The sequence below is a fragment of the Seriola aureovittata genome, chromosome 16 (genome assembly GCF_021018895.1).
Source record: "Seriola aureovittata isolate HTS-2021-v1 ecotype China chromosome 16, ASM2101889v1, whole genome shotgun sequence".
In the NCBI taxonomy this organism is placed as follows: Eukaryota; Metazoa; Chordata; class Actinopteri; order Carangiformes; family Carangidae; genus Seriola; species Seriola aureovittata.
This window is the reverse complement of record NC_079379.1, coordinates 18621776-18645801: the sequence shown is the minus strand read 5'-3', so window position 1 is coordinate 18645801 and position 24026 is coordinate 18621776. Positions and strand designations below refer to the sequence as shown.

Here is a 24026-nt window from a genome sequence, read left to right as displayed (position 1 = left end):
GGAGAGGCAATTCATTCTGGCTAAATGTAGGCTGCCATGATATGTGAAGAGTGCTTTGTGGAGAGAGCTTGGTGGAGCCAAAAGAAGCTTCAATGAGTCTTTTACCTCAGCTCTGAATAAATCACCCTCAAAGTGTCAAAGACCACTTGTGTTTTATCCTGGCCTGTATGATGAGGACTGAGACACTCAATGGATTAGCAAGGCCAGAATTTGGATGAGGGACAGCAAGGGCATTTCACATGGACAGCCATCTAACACCTTTGTGGAAAGGCAGTCTCAAAGGAGCAGTCTGGCTGTGCCATCAGTGCCAAAGAACGGAGCCAAAACTGAAATATTGGCATCGTGAAGCATTCAGGGATCTGATCCATAACAGCACAGATGAGAGTAAGCTGTTCCGTGAAACATCAGAAAAAGAGATGTCTCATGGCGTTGTCCAAGAGGGTTGTGAATGGCTTTAACTTGGTTTAGAAGTTTAAAAGGACTCTGTTTAGATTGTGATCTTCTACTTTGCATTGTGTCCTCAAGAAAAACTTTCTTCAGCGCTCCAATCCACGACGGCCTTGTCCACTCCATCCTCCCTTCTCATCTGTCAGTCTGCTCTTCTGTCAGTGTCCACCCTGAGCAGCATGGCACCTGAGCCTGTGGGACAAAACCATCTGTCAGCCAGCGAGGAGGGACAGTGAGACATGCTACAACCGTTAGAGCAATGGATTTCTCCTCTGTCCTCGCACGCCCAGCGCACTTTAACCTCTCTAGCGTCAAAGTGAGACATGTAATTCCACTCACAGGTTGCTGCAATGCCGAATTCCCAAGCTAGCACACGTTCCTCTATGTTCCAAGGGTGTTTTTCTTTTCTTCTCTCTACAATTTGTTTTGTTTGTTTTTTTGACTTTGCTTGTCAATCTCATTTGTTCTCACTCTCCCTCTCCCATTGCTCTCGCTTGACACATCTAACTTACTGCATACTTCAAATAGCCGGGGGCCTTGTCCATCAGTCACTATTTTTTTTTGCTGTTGTTTGTTTGTTTTCCACTGCTTTTGTTTCTAAATTGTATTAAAATAACAATAGGTGATCAAATTTTTCTTCTGACAGCAGAAACAATGTAATAGTAAAGCTATGCCTTGCTTAAGAAAGCTTTTTGGTGTTTCTCACCAAAATGCATCGGGTGATTCTTTGAGGCTTAACAAACAAAGCTTTTGAATACATTTCTGTCTCCGTAAAGCATTTGCAAAGCTGAGGGTTTTGAATATTTAAAACCCTGCATTGTTTACTGTAAACTCTCATATAAAAGCTGGTATTCAACTAAAATCCGGGGGAGTGGCCCAGCTTGAATAAATACAGGCCAGTCACTAATAAAGGCTGGGTAAAAAAACAAAAACAATGAAGGAATTACTCGCAGCCTGCTACAATAGCTCACATGGTAAATTAAGTGTGATGTACTTTTCCACAGCACTAATTCCATCAGTACAACAACAGACTTGTGTTATACTCATTGCTCTGATGTTCTTATGTTTCATACTCTAATTAGTTACAGTTGTTTCTCCTTTGGCGTACACCTGATCGATGTTAAAGTGGCGTCATTCAAATTCAACACTTGCTGATGTTCTTTGACATTAAAAGCCAGTAATTAGAACGCTTCCTGTAGTGATGGAATTAGTGCTGTGGAAATTTTTACTGAAGTTATCAAGACAACAGGTAAAAACAGAGGATATTTTGAGTTTGCATCAACTGGAGAACAGGGGGGAAAATAGAAATAAAGTCCTGTCCTTGTCTTTGTAATATAAATCTGATCCAAATAAAGGTCTGGTTTTCTACTGATGGTGGTAAATAAAGGCCCTGTCATTATTCGAGAATTTGCAGTACATCCCTTTTTTGTGAGCTAGCACGAAACAAGCTGCAGGAATGTGTGTGGCTTCACCTGGGGGGTTCGCGTGTGAGGCAAAAAAAAATGTGCTCTTGGACCCCACCAATACCTGCATGAATGTGTCCCTTCAAGTACACTGCACACAGCACTCTACATAATGCAGTTCTGTTTGTGTGCCTTATCTACCAGAATACACAATACAAACAACAATAAAGGTCTAAACAAATCATTAGGTAATGATGCAGGACGTACCTGAGTTGTGCTTCACGGGAAGTTGAATTACCAAAAACAATTGACACAGTTAAACTGGAATTTTCCCACAGTTGGTAATCCATTATATAATTTGATACATTAATATCATATACATAATCCTGCTGTTTTGCAGGGCTCAGTAGTACAGCCCACGCTTGTTTGTTTAGGGGCGGATGTCACAGTACTGGTGATCCTTCTGTGCAGTGATCTCTGGGAATAACAAGACAAAACAACACAGCAATAACTGCTTGTTCCAGAAGCTGCAGCCAAAACACACACACACAAAAAAAAAATTGTTGAGTTGTGGATTATCAGTTTGACTATGCATGAAAAGCCTAATGCTTTTTGTTCCTGCTGCGTTACTATTCAAACCACACACTGGAACACTATTTCTCTATTGTGTAACTCATCTATATTAAACTCTCAGGACTTGCTGTTCTGAGCACTAAAACACGCTAATCTCCCAGGGCTGTCAGCAGCACACAGTAGCGTGTCCTGTCTATATTGTAAATATCAAGCGAAAGGCAGTGCTGACAAAAGGTTCCTGGTGGACACAGCCTCAGTCAAGTTGAAATTTGTTATATCTTCTTTCAGCTCATGTCTGTCCACTCTTTACTTTGTCTCCCTGTGTTATTTGTCAGCAGGGTCTCTCCTAGGGTCACTTGTGACACACCAGTACCACAACTTAATTACCCGCAAACCTGAGGGAAAAATAACCAAGAGGCACTCTAATCACTGTGATGCTACTGCCAGAAGTAATGTGAAAGTCCCTTCCTTGCTTTTACTCTGTCACCATGCATTTCATCCTTGGGGCTGGCTTCTCTATTTTCTTCCTCCTCTGACCTCTCTCTCATCCCTCTCACTCCCTTGAGAAAGTTCCAGTTGGTGGCCTTTCTCCAGGGTGACTGATGGCAGCTCCATGGGCAGACTCATCCACACTTAATTACCCACAAGCCCCTTGGAGGGCAAATGTAGAGTAACTGAGGCATGCGCACTGTGCAGCCCCCTTTTGTTCCTTCATCGCAGCACCACTGACTGGACTATTAAAACCCATCCACACCCATCCTATTTTCACCATATTACATAACAAAACCATTTTTGGGAAATTCCACTCTGGAAGAGGATTGTTATTAGCATAAATATCGCTCAAAGTTTATACATTTTTAATGAAATAATCACTTTGAGTTGACATTTCCCCCTTTGGTTATTCCAATGCAACATAACTTCAAACCCACAGAACTGTTCCTCTTACATTTTCAGACAGACCAGCGGGGCCTCTGATTGGTCACAGTTAAGCTTCAATGCCTCTGGGTAACAGAGTTTGTCATGCCCAATACCCAGAGTGATATTATGAAAACATGGGATTGTGAGTACACTGCAAATCAAGAGCCCAGTCGTTCTCATCCACAGATGCCCTTGAAGCTGCGCATATGCACATATGAGACACTGAGATCAATTTGAAAATTTATTTTCATATAAAAAGACACTATGAAAACATTAGAGGACTACTTTGTACAATCTTATGTATAAAAAGAACAAAAATGAGGGAGAAAAGGAAAGGGAGGGTTTGTCAGAAATAAATCAACTGGAATGTTGGATGGTTGTAGCAGTCGGTTTACACCTAAGCATCAAAGGCTGAAGGGGTGGAGGTGAAAGTGAACATAGAAATTGGCTTCCACATGGAATAAACTTGCAGGTTTGCTTATCAGTGTTTCGTATATTTTTTTCTGAGCTTGGCAGGCATCTAACAGAAGAAGAAAACATAGCTGAAATACCCTGACCAGCTGACCAGCATCATCTCATGTTAGTCACATCAGCGTTTCTCGTAGCAAACAAGATGCAAGATGATCCTTAGTAGTGGTGGCACCTTTGAATAATCAGTCAAACATCTCTATCTCAGTCAGTTGAGCAGCATCTCACTTACCGTTCTTGAGGATGAAAAGTAAAAATCCAGTCTCTTGTTGAGCCTGAAAACTCAATGAGGACTGAGAGAAAAATGACAAAATATGGAAAATCTCACTGATAAGACGTAACAAAATCTTAGCGTGCATTCTCTCTTTCTTACTTACTTTCTTTCTGCAAGTTACCATGGGAACAAGGCTTTATGGAGATTCATCTAGACATTTCTCTCTAAAATGTTCAGTTTTACAAATAAAAAAAATCTAATTTGTCTGTGTCAAGGTCAAATCTGTTTCATTTGTTTTTTTCTGTCATAGAGTAACACCCATTTATTGAGATTGTGTAGCTTTCGGAGTGCTGCTTTTTTTCGGTTTGGACACACTGTACAATAGATTTGGATCCTTAGCTTCACAGAAGGTCAGGTGAATGTGACCTTAACTGGGCAACTTGAGGCCGAACCTGTCTCGCTCCCCTGGGGGGAGGCGAGCTGTACGTTTGCCTATCAGCTGATTAGCTTGAAAGGTTAGAAGGGCCCCACTCTTGTCTCGCCATCTGCGCTGCGCTGCACTACTACCACATTAGGGATCTTTAAACAGATGGTTTGAGGGCTGCATTGGAAAATGTCAGGACAAATCGCCATCCCTGGATAATTACTGTTTTGAGCACTCCCCCTTCTTAATCTGCACCTCTAGCTTTCTCTATATATATTTTTGGATCTTTTTCCTTGGAGACCATTTTCTCTCACACATGCTAAATTGTCTCTCATCTCTTTCTACAGAGAGCTGCTTTGACCATGGAAAGAAAAGTTATCGAGCCATAAAAGTTACAATGTACATATTTTCTTACATACTTTCCAAAGGAAGTATTGGACACTGTTGGACCTTCAATTTCTCTAATCATAAATAACAGTCTTGCAAATCAAACTGTCCTGTCCTGTTTTAAAGAATGCAGTCTTGTATTAAAAATATTAAAAAGTCTAACCTTGACAAAGCAGAACTAAATCATTTCTGTCCAATCTCCAAACTCCAATTCCTATCCAAAGTTCTAGAGAAAGTTGTCTACGCACAGCTTCTGTCTTATTTAGACTCCAATCAGGCCTCGGTTTCAGATGACCACTGCTGTCTTTAGGTCTATGTGCTGTTTTAATTTTTTCACACTGCAGCACAACTTTTGACACAGTTGATCATTGCATTCTTTTAAACTGTCTTAAGGACCAGGTTGGCATCCAACTCAAGTTGTTGGCCTCCTACTTAACATACAGGTCCTCTGTTAAGATTTGAACCTTCTCCTTCACTAGTGCCACAATCACATGTGGAGTACCTCAAGGTTCCATTTTAGGGCCCATTTTATTTGCTTGGTCTATGCTCTCTTTAGGCTCTATCTTCCCTAAACACGTCTCCTTTCACTGGTATGCTGATGACACGAAAATATACCTTCCATTGAATCTGGGGGATTCTGACTCTATGACATCCATCCTTATTTGCCACCAGGATGTGAACTTCTTCAGTTGAATGACAACCAGACAGAAGTGACAAGTGTTTTTGGTCCCCCCAACACCACAAGAAGTATAGCTATCCACTCAGGGCCAATTACATCAAACTTTCATGCCCATGCCAGGAATCTTGGTATCATCTCTGACCTTGCATGGACATTTGACAAACAGATCAACTCTGTGGTGAAAGGCTACTATCTTCAGCACTGCTAAACTGAAGTCCATCCCCTCTCTCAACAATATGAGGACTGTTACCATTGCATTGATCTACTCAAGGCTGATTATTGCAACTCATTGTACCTGGGTATTGGTCAGTCCTCTTTGTCTTGCCTGCAGCTGAAGCAGAATGCTGCAGCGAGACTCCTAACTAGTACCAGAAAAAGAGACTGCATTACACCAGTACTAGCATCCCTCCATTGGCTCTACCTGTCAAAAACAGGATTGGATTCAAGGTTATTTTATTTGTTTTTAAAGCCAAGGGGTTGGCAACCCTGTGCATACTCCTCTGGCCATACTCCAATTCTAGATCCTAAGAAGAATTGTTTTTAATTGTTCCCTGATTGGGGCTAGTGGGTGAGGGAGATCACACCTTTGCAGTGGCAGCTCCAAAGCTTTGGAATAGCCGTTTGTCTTCTTCAATCAAATGTTATGTGATCTTTTATTCTGTTTTCTATTTTACATTTTTGCACATATTTTGATGTTGCCTTGTATTTCATCATTGGCATTCATTGTTGTTATTCGTGCCTTTTCTATTACTTGTGCCTTTTTACTTTTGATGCCTAAAATTTGTACAGCACCTTGGTCAACTGGTTGTTTTAAACCTTTGATATAAATAAATTTGATTTGATTTGTATTTGTGGTGTGTGGAGGGCTGATTTGCTAATGTAGCAACAGCAGGAAACTGGTGGTCCTCTTGTAGTGACTGAAGTACGGATGTAGAATGTCAAGTAGAAAGAATCACTATTGGCTTTTTTTTTTTTCCTCTTCAGTGTGTCAAGTCACCTTGTTGCCTTATGTTTGACTTTCTTTCTTTCTGTTTCGCTCTCTCTTTCTGCAGCTGCTGCGCTCACAAGTGCAGGATACAATCATACAGAGAGGGATCCATGTGAACGAGGAATTATACAACTGGCTTCACTGCTAAAATCAAGATTTCATGCCTCCTGGGAGGGTGGGCAGAACGAGCAGAACAGAGAAGGAGAGAAGTGAAGGAGGTGGTAGAAGAAAGCAGAGGAAGTCATGTGTGATTTTAAATTGTTGGTAAAAGAAGAAAAAGAGTTACCCCGTTGAACTGATCAATAGTTCACTGTAAGCCATACATTTTTGACGCTGAGAGATGCTAAACAGAGCTAGCATAGATTCCATTTGGGCTGAAAATGACTGAGATATTATCTTTTTCTGGCATCACTATGATTGGTGATGGCTGAAATGGATTCAGATGCAGCAATCTTTAAAGGCCTTTTATCTCCAAGCAGTAGGGGAAAAAAAGAATCTGCATGACAATAACTATCCTTCTTTTCCCTCATGGGTAGATGACACGCAGAGCATATTACCTCAGAAAGCAAGCTCACATTTATGTGCTGTGTGTGTCCTAAATCATTTTTTTTTTTTAAAAGTTCCACATGGGTTAATCCTCACAGGAAATGAAAAAAAGGGAAAAAACAATGAAGAAAAAAAACCAAACAAACCAGTCTGAAAATAAATCATTTCTTCTTCAACAGTTAAACCATAGAACACAACTCAGTTGGAAGTTATTTGTTTCAGTCGTATTATTTTTTCATTAAAAGTTTCAAACCATAGGGAAGGACATTCTTTAAACTAAAGCATAGAAAATACACACAAAAAATGGGGGAATACGATGTTGACACAGAGGATGTGAGAGGAATGGATGGATGGGATTGTTGAACTGGAACCTGAAAAAAGCAGAGAGGATGGCACATATCAATGAGCAGCTCTTTCCCATCCCCTATCCATCCAAAATGATGAAAAGAAAAAGAAAAAGAAAAAAAAGGAAAGACTGAGAGATTGAATGCTGTCGTCATCCATTAGAAGGGAAAAGGAAATAAATGAAAGCAGGGTGCCTAGGGGGGAGCTACCAGTGTGAGAAACCTCAGTGAGATTTTTTTCCCCTTGCTATAAAAAGAACTGAACGGTGCAGAAATATTCTTCTTTTTCTTTTTTACCCCCCAAATCATCAAACAATTATCAGAGATTTTCTTTTTTCTCCAGAATAAAATCAAGACATTTTTCTCAGAAATAAGTTTTCATAGGTTTTTTTTTAAGTTCATTTAAAAATTTCTCTCAATCACAGACGTGTCAAGCCCCTGTTCTTTCTTTTCAATAGTCTTTGTGAAAATATAGAGTAGAACAGTCTTCTTTCCATGTCTGTCCACTGCAGAAGTAAACAAATACAGTATGGGATCCGACAGAGCACATTGCAGGAGACGGGGAGCAGTGTGTGTGAGATCTTTGCCAAAAATCATGTACTTATGTATAGCTTTTCAGAAGTTCAGTATCTCTGTGTGCATCTGTACTGTATCTCAGCATGAGAGTGTGTGTATTCAAGTGAGTGTGTGTACATCTGCGTGTCTTCACACTTCAGTCTGGAAGTCTCCCTCGGATGAGTCGGGTGTGTTAGCAGAGGAGGAGTCCCAGTTCTTATTGTGCAGCTCCATTCGATCCTTCTGCTCACCAGGCACGATGGACAGCTCGGGAGTCATGGTCTTGAAGCTGTCCCAGGAGCTCTGGTCCTCCGGGGTTGACTTGTCCTGATGGAGAAGAAGGACAAGGAAAAGGGGCCATGTAAGGAAAGGTTAGCTGCGACCTGAGGTGCCACATGGAATTCGAAATCAGGGTCCAAAGTGCCTTTAGGGCGTGTCCATATCCACTTTAGCTAATTCAATGGTGGAAAAAACAATCGCTGTGCCAGGCGCATGGTTCAAAAGGGTTGTACTATCTTGATAATGCATTTTAAACAACATGATCTCTGGACTGGAAAATGACAATTGTGACTGTCTGAAAGACACTTGCGTAACGCTTGGCGCCGAATTGCGAAGTTTTGTGTAAGATAAAGCCCGAAGTCTCAGTTAAAGTTAAATTCTTGTTTCAAATAAGATGGGTGGTATTTTCATGGTTTTGGACATCATTTTAATCTCAATTGATGACAGTAGCAACATTACACAACAGGTACACAAACAGTTATATTAGACAATCACACTGTGTTTAAATAAATCACCAGGTTAGCTAAACTTATTTGGAGGACAAAAGGAAGATTAGTTGCAGTATTACCTGAATGATCTGTTCTCAACATTCCTCCTATTTTACATACCAACTCCCAGATTAACAATTGAGCAAATCCGGACACTAACCAAGGGCAACAAAAGTCCTAGATTACCTGTGCAGCAAGTACTGTGGTAATTCAACTGACTGCAAACTTGTGTTTGAATATGCATTAAAGCACAAAACTAAACTAAAACTAAATTGGTAAGGGCATTATTCTTTTACTTATTCCATCATTATTACCTTTATCATACAATTTTGCATGTTTTTGATGCAGATTTCAGTATCTTCAAGGAATAGTTCATGCTTTAGAAACACGCTTATTTGCTGTCTGGTGGAGTTACATGAAGAGATTCATAACTCTCTGTCCATTAAATATAAAGCTGGTTAGAAAACAACTAAATCTACCCTCCAGCACCTCTAAAACTCAATAATCACCACATTATATCTCTTATCTGAAGTGTAAAAATGACAATTTGCCATTTTATGAGCAGTTATATGTTGGACTCCTTCTTGGAAGGCAGGTAGTTCTGTTTTTCTATAGATTAAACAAACAGCGGACTGACTCTCAAGAAAGCATGTTTGTTGATATACTAAAATGCACAGATGATATTCTTAAATAACTTTGCTTCCAATCAAAATTTTAACCAAACAAAATTGGGGAAGTGCGATGATGGGGAACCAGGGGCCTACAGTTAACACTTGCCCTGGGTCCCTGTGGTGGGTTAATACAACCCTGATTTCATGTTTCCAATTTGACCTATCATACTCACAGCAGTTATGTGCACACACACCCTTCCCGTGCGATGATGGATTATTACAAACATTTTGGCCTTGAAATAAATGGGTTGAGATAATCAGACTAAACTGTTGGCTTGTTTGCAACCTGTCTGATTATCTGGCTGCTCATGATTGTTGCCATGTCAGACAAGATTGCTTCAGCAATCAAATTTGGAGAGCACAGTTTTATCATAATAGGTAGAAATCAATGCCAGCACTATGAAATAAGACTCAAGTTGTAATAATATAAAAAATTCCTTTAAAAGCAGTACCTGGAAACCACAGTTTTGACCTGTGTGCAGATTTGGAGATGGATTCATTTAAATATACACTCACAGAAGCTTTGATCTTATGTCTCTAACCTTTGCAAATGTCAACATACACACAGAGAGGCTCACCACTCAGTGCCATTTCTTATAAGTTATTTAACCTTACAAATACTAAACAGCAACACCATACCTACCTGCCCTTCAAGACACCTCTCCATTTTTCTATCTTCTAAAAAATCTGTGCTATTATTTAGAGAAATGATACCTGCCCTCTTTCATCTCCCACCTCTCCCAATCAGTAACTTTTCAAATAAAAGCATGAACCCTGCTAGACCAGGGTCTGTGATTTCTGCATGTGGTCCGCAGTTGTGCACACCATGCATGTAAAATACATGTTGGGGGATTAGCTTCAAAACAGAATTAGAGGTAGCATTATGCATCAGATAAGGGCCATTATTCAAATCAGACTCGTTATCTCGTGGAGATAATGATTTCACAGATACGAGCTGGGAAAAGACATGAGGGATTGCCAGCCCAGATGAGTCTTGGTGGAGCAAAACATAGAAAGACAAAAAAAAAAAAAAGAAAAAAAGAAAAGACAGACTACTCGTGATAATTTCCACAGACATGATGGACCCAGCTGCAGCAGAGCTTTTGGACTTCGTGAAGCTTGAATATTCATGCTCCAAATGAACATTCAGAATATGAATATTCGCAGAATTTTCAGCACCGTATCCTAAGATAAATGCTTTGTAAAGAGGATTTGAGAGCAAATTCTGTGATGTCCTTCACCCCCATTCATCAATGTTCCTGTTTGTACATACTGCATGTAATCCATTAGAGGACAGAGCGCTACTGTATATGCTCCTAAGATCTACCTCAGAACAACTCAGCTCTTTCATTCAGCTTCTGTCATTTTGTTTTCTCTACACTCTTGCCCCACAATCCCGCCTTCCTGTCTTTTTTACCTCCTCGTCAATAGTACTCACGTGTAATTCACGTCGAGCCTTTCACACCCTCAAACCCTGTCTATCTGAGACGAGCGCGCGCGCTCACACACACACACACACACACACACACACACACACACACACACACACACGGTTCATTCATTGATCTGCAGTAGCACAGCCCTGCCTTCCCCTCTTACAGTGTGATGATCGTCGCCCAAGCGCTAGGGGGCAATATCTGCCTGATTATCATTCTCCCTGCGTCACAGCCTGACAGTTGGTAAAATGAATACAAAAGGCATAATCTGGGAGCCAATTTGCATGCTAAATGCTGGCGAAGGAACATTTTGTAATGCAGGAGTGTGGGTAATGCTGCAGTTAAGCCCAACTTTATCCCTTGGAGACTAGGCTAACGCGATTGTGCTGCTACTGCGTGTCTATCCATTCCCTTTCGCCATCTCTTGCCTGCCTCTATTCCCTCCTTGCCCCAAAGCCCCATCTCATCCCTCTCTCTCTCTCTCTCTCTCTCTTTGCCAGAAACCCCTCTACTTACACTCGACGAGTTCTTTTCACCTCCGGCAGACGAAATGCTCCATCGCTTTTCCCTCTGTGGTGATGAAATGGGAGGGAGAAGACAAGGAGGAGGGAGGGTAACGAGAGACAGAGAGAGAGATAGAGAGAGGGAAAGAAAGAGAGAAGGGGGGGGGGGGGGGTCACAGTCACTGACAACTCTGCCCTGAAACAACAGCATTGTTCCCACACCTTCAGCAGGTGAACAGGCAGTCGTTGCTTTGTGCTCACACTTTACCCTTTCTCTCTCTCTCTCTCTCTCTCTCTTTGTCTCCATCTCTCAATCCCCTCTCACCAGCTCTCTCATGAGAGAACATAACACGTGTACACACTGACAACACGCATACACGAACAGAAACAGTGCGGCATGGTTATACACACATAATCGAGCTGTGTTGAAACAGGTGTTTTTTTTGTTTTGTTCTTAACATCCTGACCTGTGAAAGCTGAAGAGGAAAACTGAGGAAGCAAAGGCAAGGGCGGAGGAAAAAGACTTCTACATGCTAGGCACGACTAATAGCAACTACGTCTAATAAAAGGATAAAAGAAAAGGACAGCATGTGGGCGTAAAAAAGTAAGCTGATTCTAAAAGCCGTAACAGTGACTCTACTGTGCAGTGCTGGAGGCTTTACAGCTCATGTTTTGTAAATAATGTTGAAAGAGGATAACTAATCTGGTTATAAGTGCATGGAGACGCTATCTACACTATCTCCATTATTGATTTTATACTGTTTTGTGTTAACACGTTAAATAGTGAACGCTAGGTAATAAAGTGGACATTGCTGAATCTGTACATTCTGCCCCCGATTTATACACATGATCCTAACTTCCCCTGCTGTACTTCTGCAGTGTTATCAGTCGGTCTTTTTATGTCCCTGTCTTCCTCACGATGGGTGGTCCGGAGTTTGTTTTTGTTCACAACATGCACTGCTGTTCAGAAGTAACAAGTATTTTCCTACTGGGCTGGTCAGCGTGGGAGCTGGTGATGAATGCAGCAACAGCAGTGAAAAAAAAAAAAAAGAAGAAGAAAAGAAGTAAATACGAATCTCACAGTGTTTGGTGTTGCAGTTCCTTTGGTAGTTATGTTGACTGGCCAGCAGCTCAATACATTTGTGTGTGTGTGTGCGCGCGCGTGTGTCAGTCATTACGGGATTGGTGTGAGCGCTCATGTCATTTGTACTTTCCGAATCCCAGTCTACCTAAAGTCTGGGCCCAGCTTGATTCCCTACAGTGGCCCTTACAAGTCGGGTAATATTGACCAGTCAGTATGGCTTTTTTTAAAATTTATCTTGGCTTGAAGTTGTTGTTGTAAAGAAGTTTCTGCAACACACACAGAGTTTTATGCTCTTATTTCACTTCTTTCTCTCTGTTAAAAGAAGCAGACGAGACTGCACATCATTCTGTCTTGGAGAGCTGTTTATGAAAGTGTTTGGGAGTGTGTCTTTATATGTGTGCGCAGAGAAAGACAGAAAAACAAATCCTTCACTGTTGATATATAAGATTTAAGATTCAGATTCACCCACTCGGAGATTAAAACCATTTCTATGTCTTAGCAGATTGCCTCAGGGTGTCTTGATTTACTGTCATGTGTGATGTGCTCATTACTTAGCTTAGACTACATTTATTGACGGTTTAAATATATTTGGCAGCTGCGTCAGTGGTGGGATGTAACTAGGTACATTTACTCAGTTACTGTACTTAAACACACATTATTCAGAACGTTTTACTCCGCCACATTAATCTGGCGGCTTTAGTTTCTACTTTACATGTTAACATTCCCCATTCTAAACATAAGATCAGTTTATGCACTATGATGCATACCTTATCGTACCGTATAAAGTAGTACCTCCATCTCCACCAGCTACAACAGTAAAATGTTACTAAAACATCAGTGCATCCATAATTACAATCCAATAACATTAGATATACAGTAATAACGTAACAGTATTTAAAGTATTTAAGTGACATTTTCAAAGCAGGACTTGTAGTATTCTTATATTACAATATTACTGCTTTTACTTAAATAAAAGATTTAATTATAGTTTCTCCATCGAAAAGCTGCATAAACACAACAAATAGATATCTGGAAATAAGGACTAATCTACTTTATTTATTAATAGTTTCTATTGCTCTACTTTACTCGTTTCCGGATGGCAAATTATGTCTTTTATTTTTTCCTCTATCATATTTGCTCTTGACTGACTTTTATACCACATAAAAAAGTCAAATATATCAGGGTTGGGCGACAGGATGAGCGTTTTCAACTACCTGCAATAGGCTGAACTTATGGCAATTTATGACAGACAGTTTTTTTTCTGGCCAGTTTAAATCACCATAATGAGTACCTTTATATTTCTGCCTCATCAACCTTCAAAGTGTCAAACGTGGTTAAATATTTAATCTCTAAAAGTACAGCTTGTGCACCAACACTGGTTGTGTTGGAACCTGCAGTATGGATTATAATTGACTGATATCATACCTGATCAGTGTCAACCAGTTTAACAAGTTACCTACAGTACTCCACTGTGGCTTTTTAGGAGGCATCATAGGAATACTATACTATATATATTATAATACCTTTGTAGGCATTGCAGGAGTAAATAGAGCAACAGTCGCCAATTGGAAATTTTTGCCTATAACTGCCCAGCAATACAAGTTGCAGGCAAACTACTCTAGGTTCTGAGAGACAATGCTGCAAGCATGACAAAGCTAAATAAAGAAAAACAGTTTGTACGGATTCAGTCGGAAGGTACACACTAGAAAAAAAAAGATGCTACCGCACAAACATCTAAAGCCTTCTCGGGATGCCTCTGCAACAGTGCTGGTGGATGTGGCCCACTCTCTGCCACTCAGAGCCCCCCTCATTTGGACCGTGGAATGGAAATTGTGTCTGGATGTGGGTAAGTAATGTGGCAGGCTGTCTATGAGAGATGATGGGGAGGACAGGTGGTTGCGGGTAAGTGGATTAACTTTACCTTTGTTGACTTGGATGCCCATGGCTCTGCTGACTGTCTGGCTACATTCAAACTGGGACATGACAACAAGCATGCAACACAAGGCCCAGTCAGCCAACAAAGGACATAAAACAGGAAACACACAAACAAAACAACACAACAACAAAAAAAAACAAATCAATAAAAAATGTAGCAGTAAGGCAAAGAAAAGACATACAGTGAGTGTGAGTGTGAGGCCCACATGAAACTTAAATCACATTTATACATGAAGAAAATGAAAGTAACATCAAACAATGCAGGAGTAGACTGAGTGGATACCAGAACATTTCTGTGACTTTACAGCTGTCAGTGAACCAGAACTGGAGTATTTCAAGGTTTCTGTGCGTTTGTTTATTTGTATGATTATATCATCAAGATAATGATAGAATCCAGATTGCCAAATCAACACCAGCGTCATTTATTAGGCGGCACAAAAATAGACTAACTGGCCATGGCAGTCTTTAGCACCATTTACCCTTTAGCTGGGAAGGAAACTGTGTCACAAGTAATAAGGCCCTTCAAAGGAGCCAAATCTGGAGAATGTAGGGCAAATAAATTCCATTAGTGCAACACATTGCAAACAAACGAGCAATCAGACACACAGGCTTGGTTCGCCGCTGTCTGGGCCGGCGCAGTGCAGCGCAATGCAATCCAAGGCCAGTGTTCCTATAGTGAAAACTGTTCCAGCTAGTGGATTCGGCCCTTTTCACCTCCCTTTAATTGGCCCAAGGACACTAAATGAGCTAAATTAGTATTGTGCCTGTTGGTGCACGAAGCCAGTGTTGGGCTTGTTCCGCCTGGGCTAACCGTCCCCTCATTAGGAGCCACTGATAGAGCCAGTGTGCTAAAGCTACACTTCGCCAGCCCTCAGTTTTCATGGGCAATTTATGTGGAAGGATGAAAACAGTTGATGAGTTTATACTTGGCTCGGAGATGGGGGCAAGGAAATAATTAAAAACAAGCTAATGAGAGGAATTAATTATTCAATTAATGCCTCAAACGTGCCACCGAGGGCTCAGTTTAGAGGGAGAAATGGGAAAAGGAGGGAGACAGCAAGAGAGAAAATGTCAAGCCGGGAGGATGAATAGAGGGGAGAATGAGATATGAAGAGGAAGAAGAGAGGAGGACTTGCTTTATTGCTGGAATGTGAAATTGAAGCCCCTTAGCTTAATGCCAGCAAATTGACTATCAAGACCTATGGGGTTTGCAAGTGCAGGCAAATTGCCCTCACTGAATCAACAAAAATTGGGTCTTTGTCATTTAAAATTATACATCTTCATTTTACATGAAACATCCTCAAAGCATACACATTACCTTTCCTAAACTTCCTGGCCTGAAAACATTGTGAGAATGTCAATAACAGACACTAATGTTAACTGAGGATGCATAAAGAGAGCACCCCAGGTCGCACCTCTCTTTTATGGGGCAGGCTAATGGAAGAACCCTCTTAGACTATGCCACAATATATTTCCATATGTGGCCTAGTAGACTAGGATTCCATTGTAGAACTTACACACATGCCTACAGCCATTTAGATTGAATTGCAAATACATCTTTCATAATCGGAAATTTGTTCGCCGTCCCCGCTCTGATCTAGCATGAGTGAAATCACAACAAAGTAGGGTACTTGTTTCCTTTGTCTCTTTCTCCATCCCACTGCGTTCAGCATAACTCCTCACTGTCTATCTGGAGAGGGAAGTCAAGCACGCTTCATTTAATCAAGAACACAGCAGACGATGGGATGGAAATATATCCCATTTGAGAGCTAAAAAATGCATCAGCCAGGCCATTATGCAGTGCAAACTCTCTCTCTCAAACATACACACACACACAAACACACACACACCGTCCATCCCACACACAGAGAGGCAAGACACTGCATCATTGGGCACCGCATGCAAATTTGTGTTATGACCTTCTGAACCCTGTGGAGAGGATAGAAAACGATGGGCTAGTTCCACTATGACAGAGGCCGAGAAGCTCAACATTAGTGCAGACACTAATGCTAAAAAATACTGCATTGCATACACACTGCATCCACTCTGTCTTTCAGTAACCCCACTGACTCCATTTGTATCATGTCTCCATTATGGGAGACACAATGAAAATGGATTCCATTCCTCTGCTAGCCATATGGCCCCTGTCAGCGCATGCACTATACTTAAAACAGAAAAGGATTTGAATTTGTTTTTGTCATTAACATTAATGTGAAGCCCACTTTCTATCCACTTATGTATATTGAGTAAAGTATATTATATATAACACTACAAATATTATCCTCAACTATATGTGTGTATGTATATATATTAAAAGCATTTGATTCAAGGTCAGCCACTCTCAACAAAGCAAAACATTAGCTAAGAAGTTAACATTATTGCACCGTGACCTCTGTAGCTCTGGTTGCTATACATCTTTATGCATTAAAAATACGAACAGAAGCAGGAGAGATATATGTTGTGTCACAGCCCGGAAGTGACCTTTCTTAGTCATAGTTTAGCAGTGTCGAGTAGAATTTAAAGGTCATACATATGTTAACAAAAACACAAAAATAAGAACAGAATATGTAACAGGGCAACATGTACATTTATTTTTTTTCAGTCTGCATCCCCCTTCGTTTCCGTCTATTCAGTGTAATATTGATTTATTACTTAACAGCCTCTAGCTATCAGTGTGGGAAATATTACCAGTTACCGGGCAACATAGAGTTAACAAGTGTGAGGGGCTGGTATGGAGAGGAGGAGGAAAGACAAGAAAAGCATGAAATTGAGAGATTGAGGTATGTGGATTCTATCTGTGTGGCACATGTAATGCCCAAGACCACTTTAAGCCTATTGCACTTACACAGAAAATTGGATAGGATGAACAGTTAAAAAAAAAGGTGAGGGACATTTTCTGATATCCACTCATCTCCTCAACATGGCCAACACAGAGATCCTACCTTTCCACAGAAGTAAAAGGGATCAGGTCTCTTCTGACCCCATAAGCCTTTGTCATATTTCTGAGAGTCTCTCATCAGCACCCATACAAAGTGGATAGTGTTTGGTCATTTTCAGTGCCAATGAGCTAGTTTATGAACAGAATATCATGGTTTATGAGGTGATTAGAAATCGGTTTGGATGGGTCATTGTCTTTATGAATTGATTTATCACTTGGTTAGGATGTTTACATCATAAGGTTTAACTCAGGCACTGAAATGGACACAGTGATTATGTGGATTGTCACAGCACACTGAGTGTGCTAAAGTAATGAAAACACAAACCAAAACAGCAAAACAACAGCAAAAAAGTCCCCATGTTTTATCATTGAAGATAAATCGTTTCCTGCATCTGACCTCCTTACAAATCCACCTCTCTGGTTATAGTGAGTCCAGATTGTATATTTCACCATGAATTTGTACAGGAGTTGATGGAGGAGGGGGTGGCTAGCATTCATTATATGAATGCTGAAGAACATGGGGTATAAGCTGTGATGCACCAAACTTTTACACCACTAGGGGATCATCTACCATTAAGGCTCATCAAATACAGTCACTTTACTACTACTTTACAGTGCTGACAGGAAGTAGATAAATAGCTACATGGAGTAAACGGATAGTTTGACACTGTTTGTGTATACTCTTAAAACAGTTGGCTTTTTGAGGTTGCATGTGTAGATAATGCTAAACTGAAGCACCATTCTCTGAACTGACTGTTCGCTAATCTCCACCCCCGAGTTACCTTTCAAGCTTTTCACACTAATTCACACAGCACATACACATTTCACAATAACAGCAGCAGATTTACCACCTAAATTCTTTCTTTTTTTTTTTTTTGAAACAATGGCTCCTTGATTTCAAATAGAGGTAGACAAAAGCAGGTTTTTCATTTTCAGTTGGTAAACGTCAACTCAGCTAGCTAGGTAGCATTAAGGTTAGCTAGATTTAAATCGCTTGGGCTAAATTTTTTATGTTTTTGCTAACTTGTTTTTAAAATGGTAATCTACAAAGAAGTGTCTTAAACTATGCACTTGATGTCTACATACATACATGATATCATGATGAAAGATTAAAGCCAAAAGCTGCATGTCCCAGGCAAATTGTCAGGATCCTCAGCATCTATGTATGTACTGCTATTGTTAGCCTAAACCCTGATAGCATTCTGGACCAGGTTTCAGTACAAAGTAACACACGGTGAAAGTGGTAGTCATGAACAAGGCTCTTTTTTTAATCTGACTTCTACTCTGCAAACTAATGATATGCTCCTTGGCACAGTTATGCTCAGTTACTGTACACACTAAACTAGCTAACTCAACATAACTAACGATCGCACCTTAAGTTTCACTCTTTTGTTTTTGGTTTTGGAAAGAACTTTACATACTGTAAACACAGAGCATAACTTACAACAGCCGCACACACACTGCTTCAGTTTGTGGAGAAATCCAAAGCTTGACAGGCCTGCCATGGCTAGTTACACATGTTAAACTATGAATGCACAATCACTGTTTGCGGGAGGGGTTTAACCAACAGTCAATTACATGTAAAGTGTACATTATTGCTGCATGAAAACACAGCTGAAGAACAAACAGTGGCAAACTATGGGATACACATACAGTGACATGTAGCACATCAACTCATCGGCCTGCTTTAGAGTGAGTTAGAGGGGCTCTACTGCACAAGGTTTATGTGGGGTTTAGTATGTCTTACGTTGACTTTCTTTGTAAACGAGGGACGTTCTGCGCACTAGCGACGGCTCAGTGTTGTGCCTCGGTGGAGGGGGAGGGGGAACCTGTGGTGGATGAACACCCGCCACGGTGGTTAGAAAGGTTTTCAGGGTGTTTAGGGTGTGGGTTAAAATACTGTTTAGGCATTTTAAAGGAGAGAGAGAGAGGCCTGAAAAAGTCAGGGGGGTAAATGAGGTTTTGCGGCATCATTGCTTGAGGTAGATGACTCATCATTAGGCAGGTAAGCGGGAGTGAAGGTTTTCCTTCTACTAGTATTGCTCGGACCAGGCCAACCTCTGTCATCATTTAAAGGTGAGGTGCGCAATAGTGCCTGTCCTTAATTGACTAAGTCAATTGGCCATGTGAAGTTAAGGGTTATCAGCTTCCACAGTACTTTGGGTGTCCATCCATGAGAAGATATCCTTGTGAAATGCAATTAGGTTTGCTATTAAATCACAGCACTCATGTAATATATGTGAAAATCAGTGTCAGTGTCTGTCATATGGCATAGAAAGGAGGTTATTAAAGTTATTATGAAATGATTATATCATTACTCATGCAGTAATTGTCTCCTACACACGGTTTATGTGCTTCAAACACAGGCATTACAACACACTGATCTCAAACATAAAAATAAACACACAAACAAAAAGAATAAAATTGGACACACACACACAAACACACACAATCATATGCCTACACACAGGCCTTCAGCCACATGTAGGCACACTAATATGCGAGTGTATGGATGCACACACCCACCCACACACACACACACGTGCATGCACACACACACACACACACACACACACACACACACACACACACACACACACACACACACACACACACACACACACACACAGACCCTTCTCATCTCCATAATTACTGTATAGTCAGCATGTCTGTGTCTGGGGGTGACTCTCAAAGTGAGATGTTGACAACAGCCGAGCTGAACTCAAGCTGGGTCCTGTCAAAGGCCCGACACTGATAGCATTATCCGTGTAATTATTCACAGTTAAGTGAACTGCCTACTTACTTTTAACATAATAGATTTGGATGAGTAAGCCATATCTATGCTGCCTTTTCATTTCATAACTTATGTGACGTCACTAGCCCAGAGGATATATGCATTCCAATTTGTCTTAATTGGTTTAAATACAGCCTATCCATTATTTGTGGCTGGCCTTTCATTTCTTTTACATTTGGGCATAATCTCAAAGCACACCTGAGCTCCCTCTGAGGCACATTAGCATGCTGCAGCGCAACTGTTAAGAACCATAGACTTCTAATATATGGCTCATGCCTTTGCAAGCAGCCTGCCATTTTTCTTCTCTGCCATAAAATATTTGCTTGGCATTAATGAATGGGGAGTCAGCCAACGCTTCTGAAAATCTTGATCAAGATGTTGAGCAAATAAGGAGTGAAGGAAAAGGCCAGTCTGGCATTGGGAAATGGCAGAATGTTTGTGTGTGTGTGTGGTGTGTGTGTGTGTGTGTGTGTGTGTGTGTGTGTGTGTGTGTGTGTGGCTACATGGCAAGGGGAATATGAGAGATGTCAGGCTGGCTTCTGTTCCTCTACTGGCGGTGTAAATTAGATGTGAACCAGCGTGCCGCCGATGCCAGGGGAAAGTACACCTATCAAGGCTGACTAACTCATCATGGCTCTTCGCACTGAAGCTCTGCAGATGAGGATGAGTGCGAGTGTGAGAGTGTGTGTGTGTGTGTGTGTGTGTGTGTGTGTGTGTGTGTGTGTGTGCGTTTAAAGTTTAATGAAACTGGCCCTCTGAAGGTCAGTGCAGAGCAAGCAGGGACTCTTTCGTCTGCTGCTAATGGTGTATTAATGATTCAAAGATGTTTCTGCGTCTCGTGTGCACAGGTGCCCACCCAAGCACCCCACTGACACACACACACACACACACACACACACACACACACACACACACACACACACACACACACACACACACACACACACACACACACACACACACACCCACCGACCTACTATAATCACCAACACAGTCACACATACACATGAAAAACAGTCACATACAGTACATAAACAATGAATCCATTAAACAGACATATTAAGCAGTGTGACAGGCAAAGACAAAACACTTGTGGGTATAGACGTGGTGGGGTTTTTTTTCTTTTCAACATCGCATTGAGGTGAGGTGAGAAATAGTTTCACAGGTATTAAATTGCTGAATTTGGATTTCATTAACAGGCTGAGATTGATTATCCTTCAGCTAACAGCTCATGTGATCAACTTTTTTGACAGGTATTTAATAAGGCACCAAACCGCGAGTGAGAATGAATTAAGCTTAGGCCAATTACATCACACATAAAAAGGGGATTTACAGTAAATAAGCAGAAATACAATGCGCCTCCAAAGCTGTATTTATGAGGTAGTTATTGTTCAGTTCTCCATGGACGAGATAATAAGTACAACAGTGAATTAATCAAATGGTAAAGAAAATATATAAAGTATTCGCATTACATTCAAGTTCCCTTGTTAGAGCAAACAATGTTTTCACATTTCGAAGGCAGCGCTTTGGCTGGAAAAAAATACACCATAATGAATACAACCACTTTCAAAAGTACCTCATGTTTGTAAATGACTGGGAGCTATGCTCAGAATTTTTATGACTATAATTGTCTGAAAGCTGCATGTAAAAATAAATGCAGTGTCGCTGATAATATTTACCCAGTGCTGACCAAATTCTGTGAAGCATATTACTTTATAATTTGGATCTGCGCAGAAGTCAATGTTTGCATTCTTTAGTCAATCCTTTTGTGTTAACGGGGTGGGGTTTTCGGGTTGTGACAAAGTGTGAAGGGGAGTGGAGGTGCACAGGTACAGTGGGTGCCCATCCCGCTTTTGGGCAATGGTCTTACCTTGAATGTGGACATGGCTGCGTCCCTGCTATACCTGTCTATGGTGTGGAACTTGGACGAGTGGTTGAGCTCATGGTACAGCTCAGAATGTCTTTTGCGAGTGTGCATCACTTTCTGGAAGGGAAGAAAGGAAGGGACAGCAAAAATGAACCAAATAGAAACAAAAAAAAAAAAAGCAAAAGGAAGGTGGGGCCAATATATGGGCAGGCAGGGGAATGGTAATGGGTAAAAGGCTGAGGGACTGCAGTGATGCCAGCCATGAAAGAGGTTAGAAAGGGACGCCGACAGATCAATAGATTGCTGGCTCATGCTAATACATCATCCACTTCTTCAGTCTTTGAGAATTTGGCAACTGGGAATACTACAGAGGAGTCCTTTAAAGTGAAAATTTGGTGAAAATGACTGACACAAATGCCATTGTTACAGACTGGTGCCTGCTAGCTGGTGGTCCTGTTAACTCAGGATTTTGTCTAACTCATTAAATGTCTAACAGATGGACTAGAATTTAACTCTGGCCCTAGTGAAAGGAAATTTGACAATGCCTTCCCTGTGTTCTGAATATGTCTGTCTAGATGGCAGCTGTATTCCAGATCTTTAATTCTCTGACAGCAAACTGCATTTGTCAGTGCCACTGCTGTTGTCTCTCTGTGCTAATGGGCAGTGCTGGAGCTGTTCGACAGTAGCTAATCGTCAAAGCAGCTTGCAAAGCTGAAAGTGACACAGGGGCAAGATGCCAGCACTCACACCCACACACTTACCGGCCAGGACTGGCGCTTAGCACTGGCTCCTATGACTTCAGAGTGGGCACTCTCATCTCTGCTCAGCTAGGCAGGTGCTACTTGTTCCTTGCTATGTGTCTTTTTGCTGCTGTGTGTTTTGCTTCCCCTTTTGTCTTTGGCATATCCTTGTTTGAGTCATACAATAATGTCAAATGTAACCCAAATAAACTATGACCTTAGGTAGTAAACTCGAAACGCTCAGTTAAAGGGGCACTCCACCAATTTTACACACTGAAAAACCCTGATGATGTCATCAGGGTTGTGTGGGCTTGGGCTGTAGAGTTCTAATGGACCAAATCGAAGGACTCAAACTCAGGATATCTGAACTTGTGCTGCACAGAGTTTGACTATTGTTTTTGAAATGTGTCTCTTGCAAGTCCCCTAACTTTAAGTGCAATACTAAATCACTGTAGCACCCCTTTAAATATTCAGAAAAGTTTTATTTCCTCTAAAAGACTATGTTTTTAATTAAGTTGTGAACTGTTCAGAAACTTTAAAGTTAATTTCTGACGGTGGGCAGAAAAAACATGGTTGAAAATTGGTTTACCTTCCATTATCTCATGGAAGTGTACCCTTTCTTATATTACTGTCAACATCTTTCTCAAAAGTCAATAGTCAATTCATGAGAAATTAGTTGATCTCCAGGAGAGCCACTCTCCTTGTTCATGCAGAAGCTACTATTGACTCTCCATATGAGTTGCTAGATAAGTAAAAGGATCAGCCACAGTCACTGTTAGTAGCTTGTCATCACTCATAACCTCTATATGCAGTATACAGATATATCTCCATGGTGGAAGGTGAATGTCCAGTCTCTTACAGTGGTCGAGATGACACTGAAATCGCACAAAAAGCAGCAGCAGTACAAAGGGAGGTGCAGTAATTTGACTCATACTCGATAGAGACTGGAGATTCACAGGACACCCAGGTCATTCTAACACAGACATACTACTCACACACTGCCGACCCACGTCGATCCAACAGATATAACCAGCCAATCAACTACGACCACAAACGTGTCGACCCAGAACTGAATTACTTGTATTCATTCAGACACAGAAAGCGCTCTACTTTGCTGTTTCTTCAGCCAGGACCCAGACCAGAGAATGACATGACAACACTGTACGTGTCAGCGTGTGGTGGTTTTGTTTCTATGATTAATTGACACAAAAATGACTTCAGTAAGACAGATAATAGTCAGGGCCAGGCTGCTGGAGAAACAGCATTCTATGTAAGGTAGATCTGAAACAGTTCATTGTTCTAAATGCAAGGGAGACAGAGGTGCGAAGGGAGGGGTTTAGCAATG

At 41.1% G+C, this 24026-nt stretch overlaps 1 protein-coding gene across 19 annotated transcripts in view; it reads right to left on the bottom strand.

Moving 5' to 3' along the window:
- Nucleotides 1–3569: 3569 nt before the first annotated feature.
- Nucleotides 3570–24026, bottom strand: part of adgrb2 (adhesion G protein-coupled receptor B2) — a 212253-nt gene continuing 191796 nt past the window's right edge. For 9 of the 19 annotated variants that reach the window (XM_056399495.1, XM_056399503.1, XM_056399507.1 and 6 more), the window contains 4 exons: nucleotides 21945–22058; nucleotides 11337–11390; nucleotides 8103–8273; nucleotides 3570–7418 (listed from right to left, as the gene is read on the bottom strand). In XM_056399495.1, the coding sequence (XP_056255470.1) occupies nucleotides 7275–7418; nucleotides 8103–8273; nucleotides 11337–11390; nucleotides 21945–22058 (483 nt within the window). In that variant the 3' untranslated portion in view covers nucleotides 3570–7274. Of the gene's footprint in view, nucleotides 8274–11336; nucleotides 11391–14328; nucleotides 14381–21944; nucleotides 22059–24026 lie in introns of all 19 variants that reach the window. The other 10 variants (XM_056399505.1, XM_056399509.1, XM_056399499.1 and 7 more) reach the window with 8 other exon arrangements.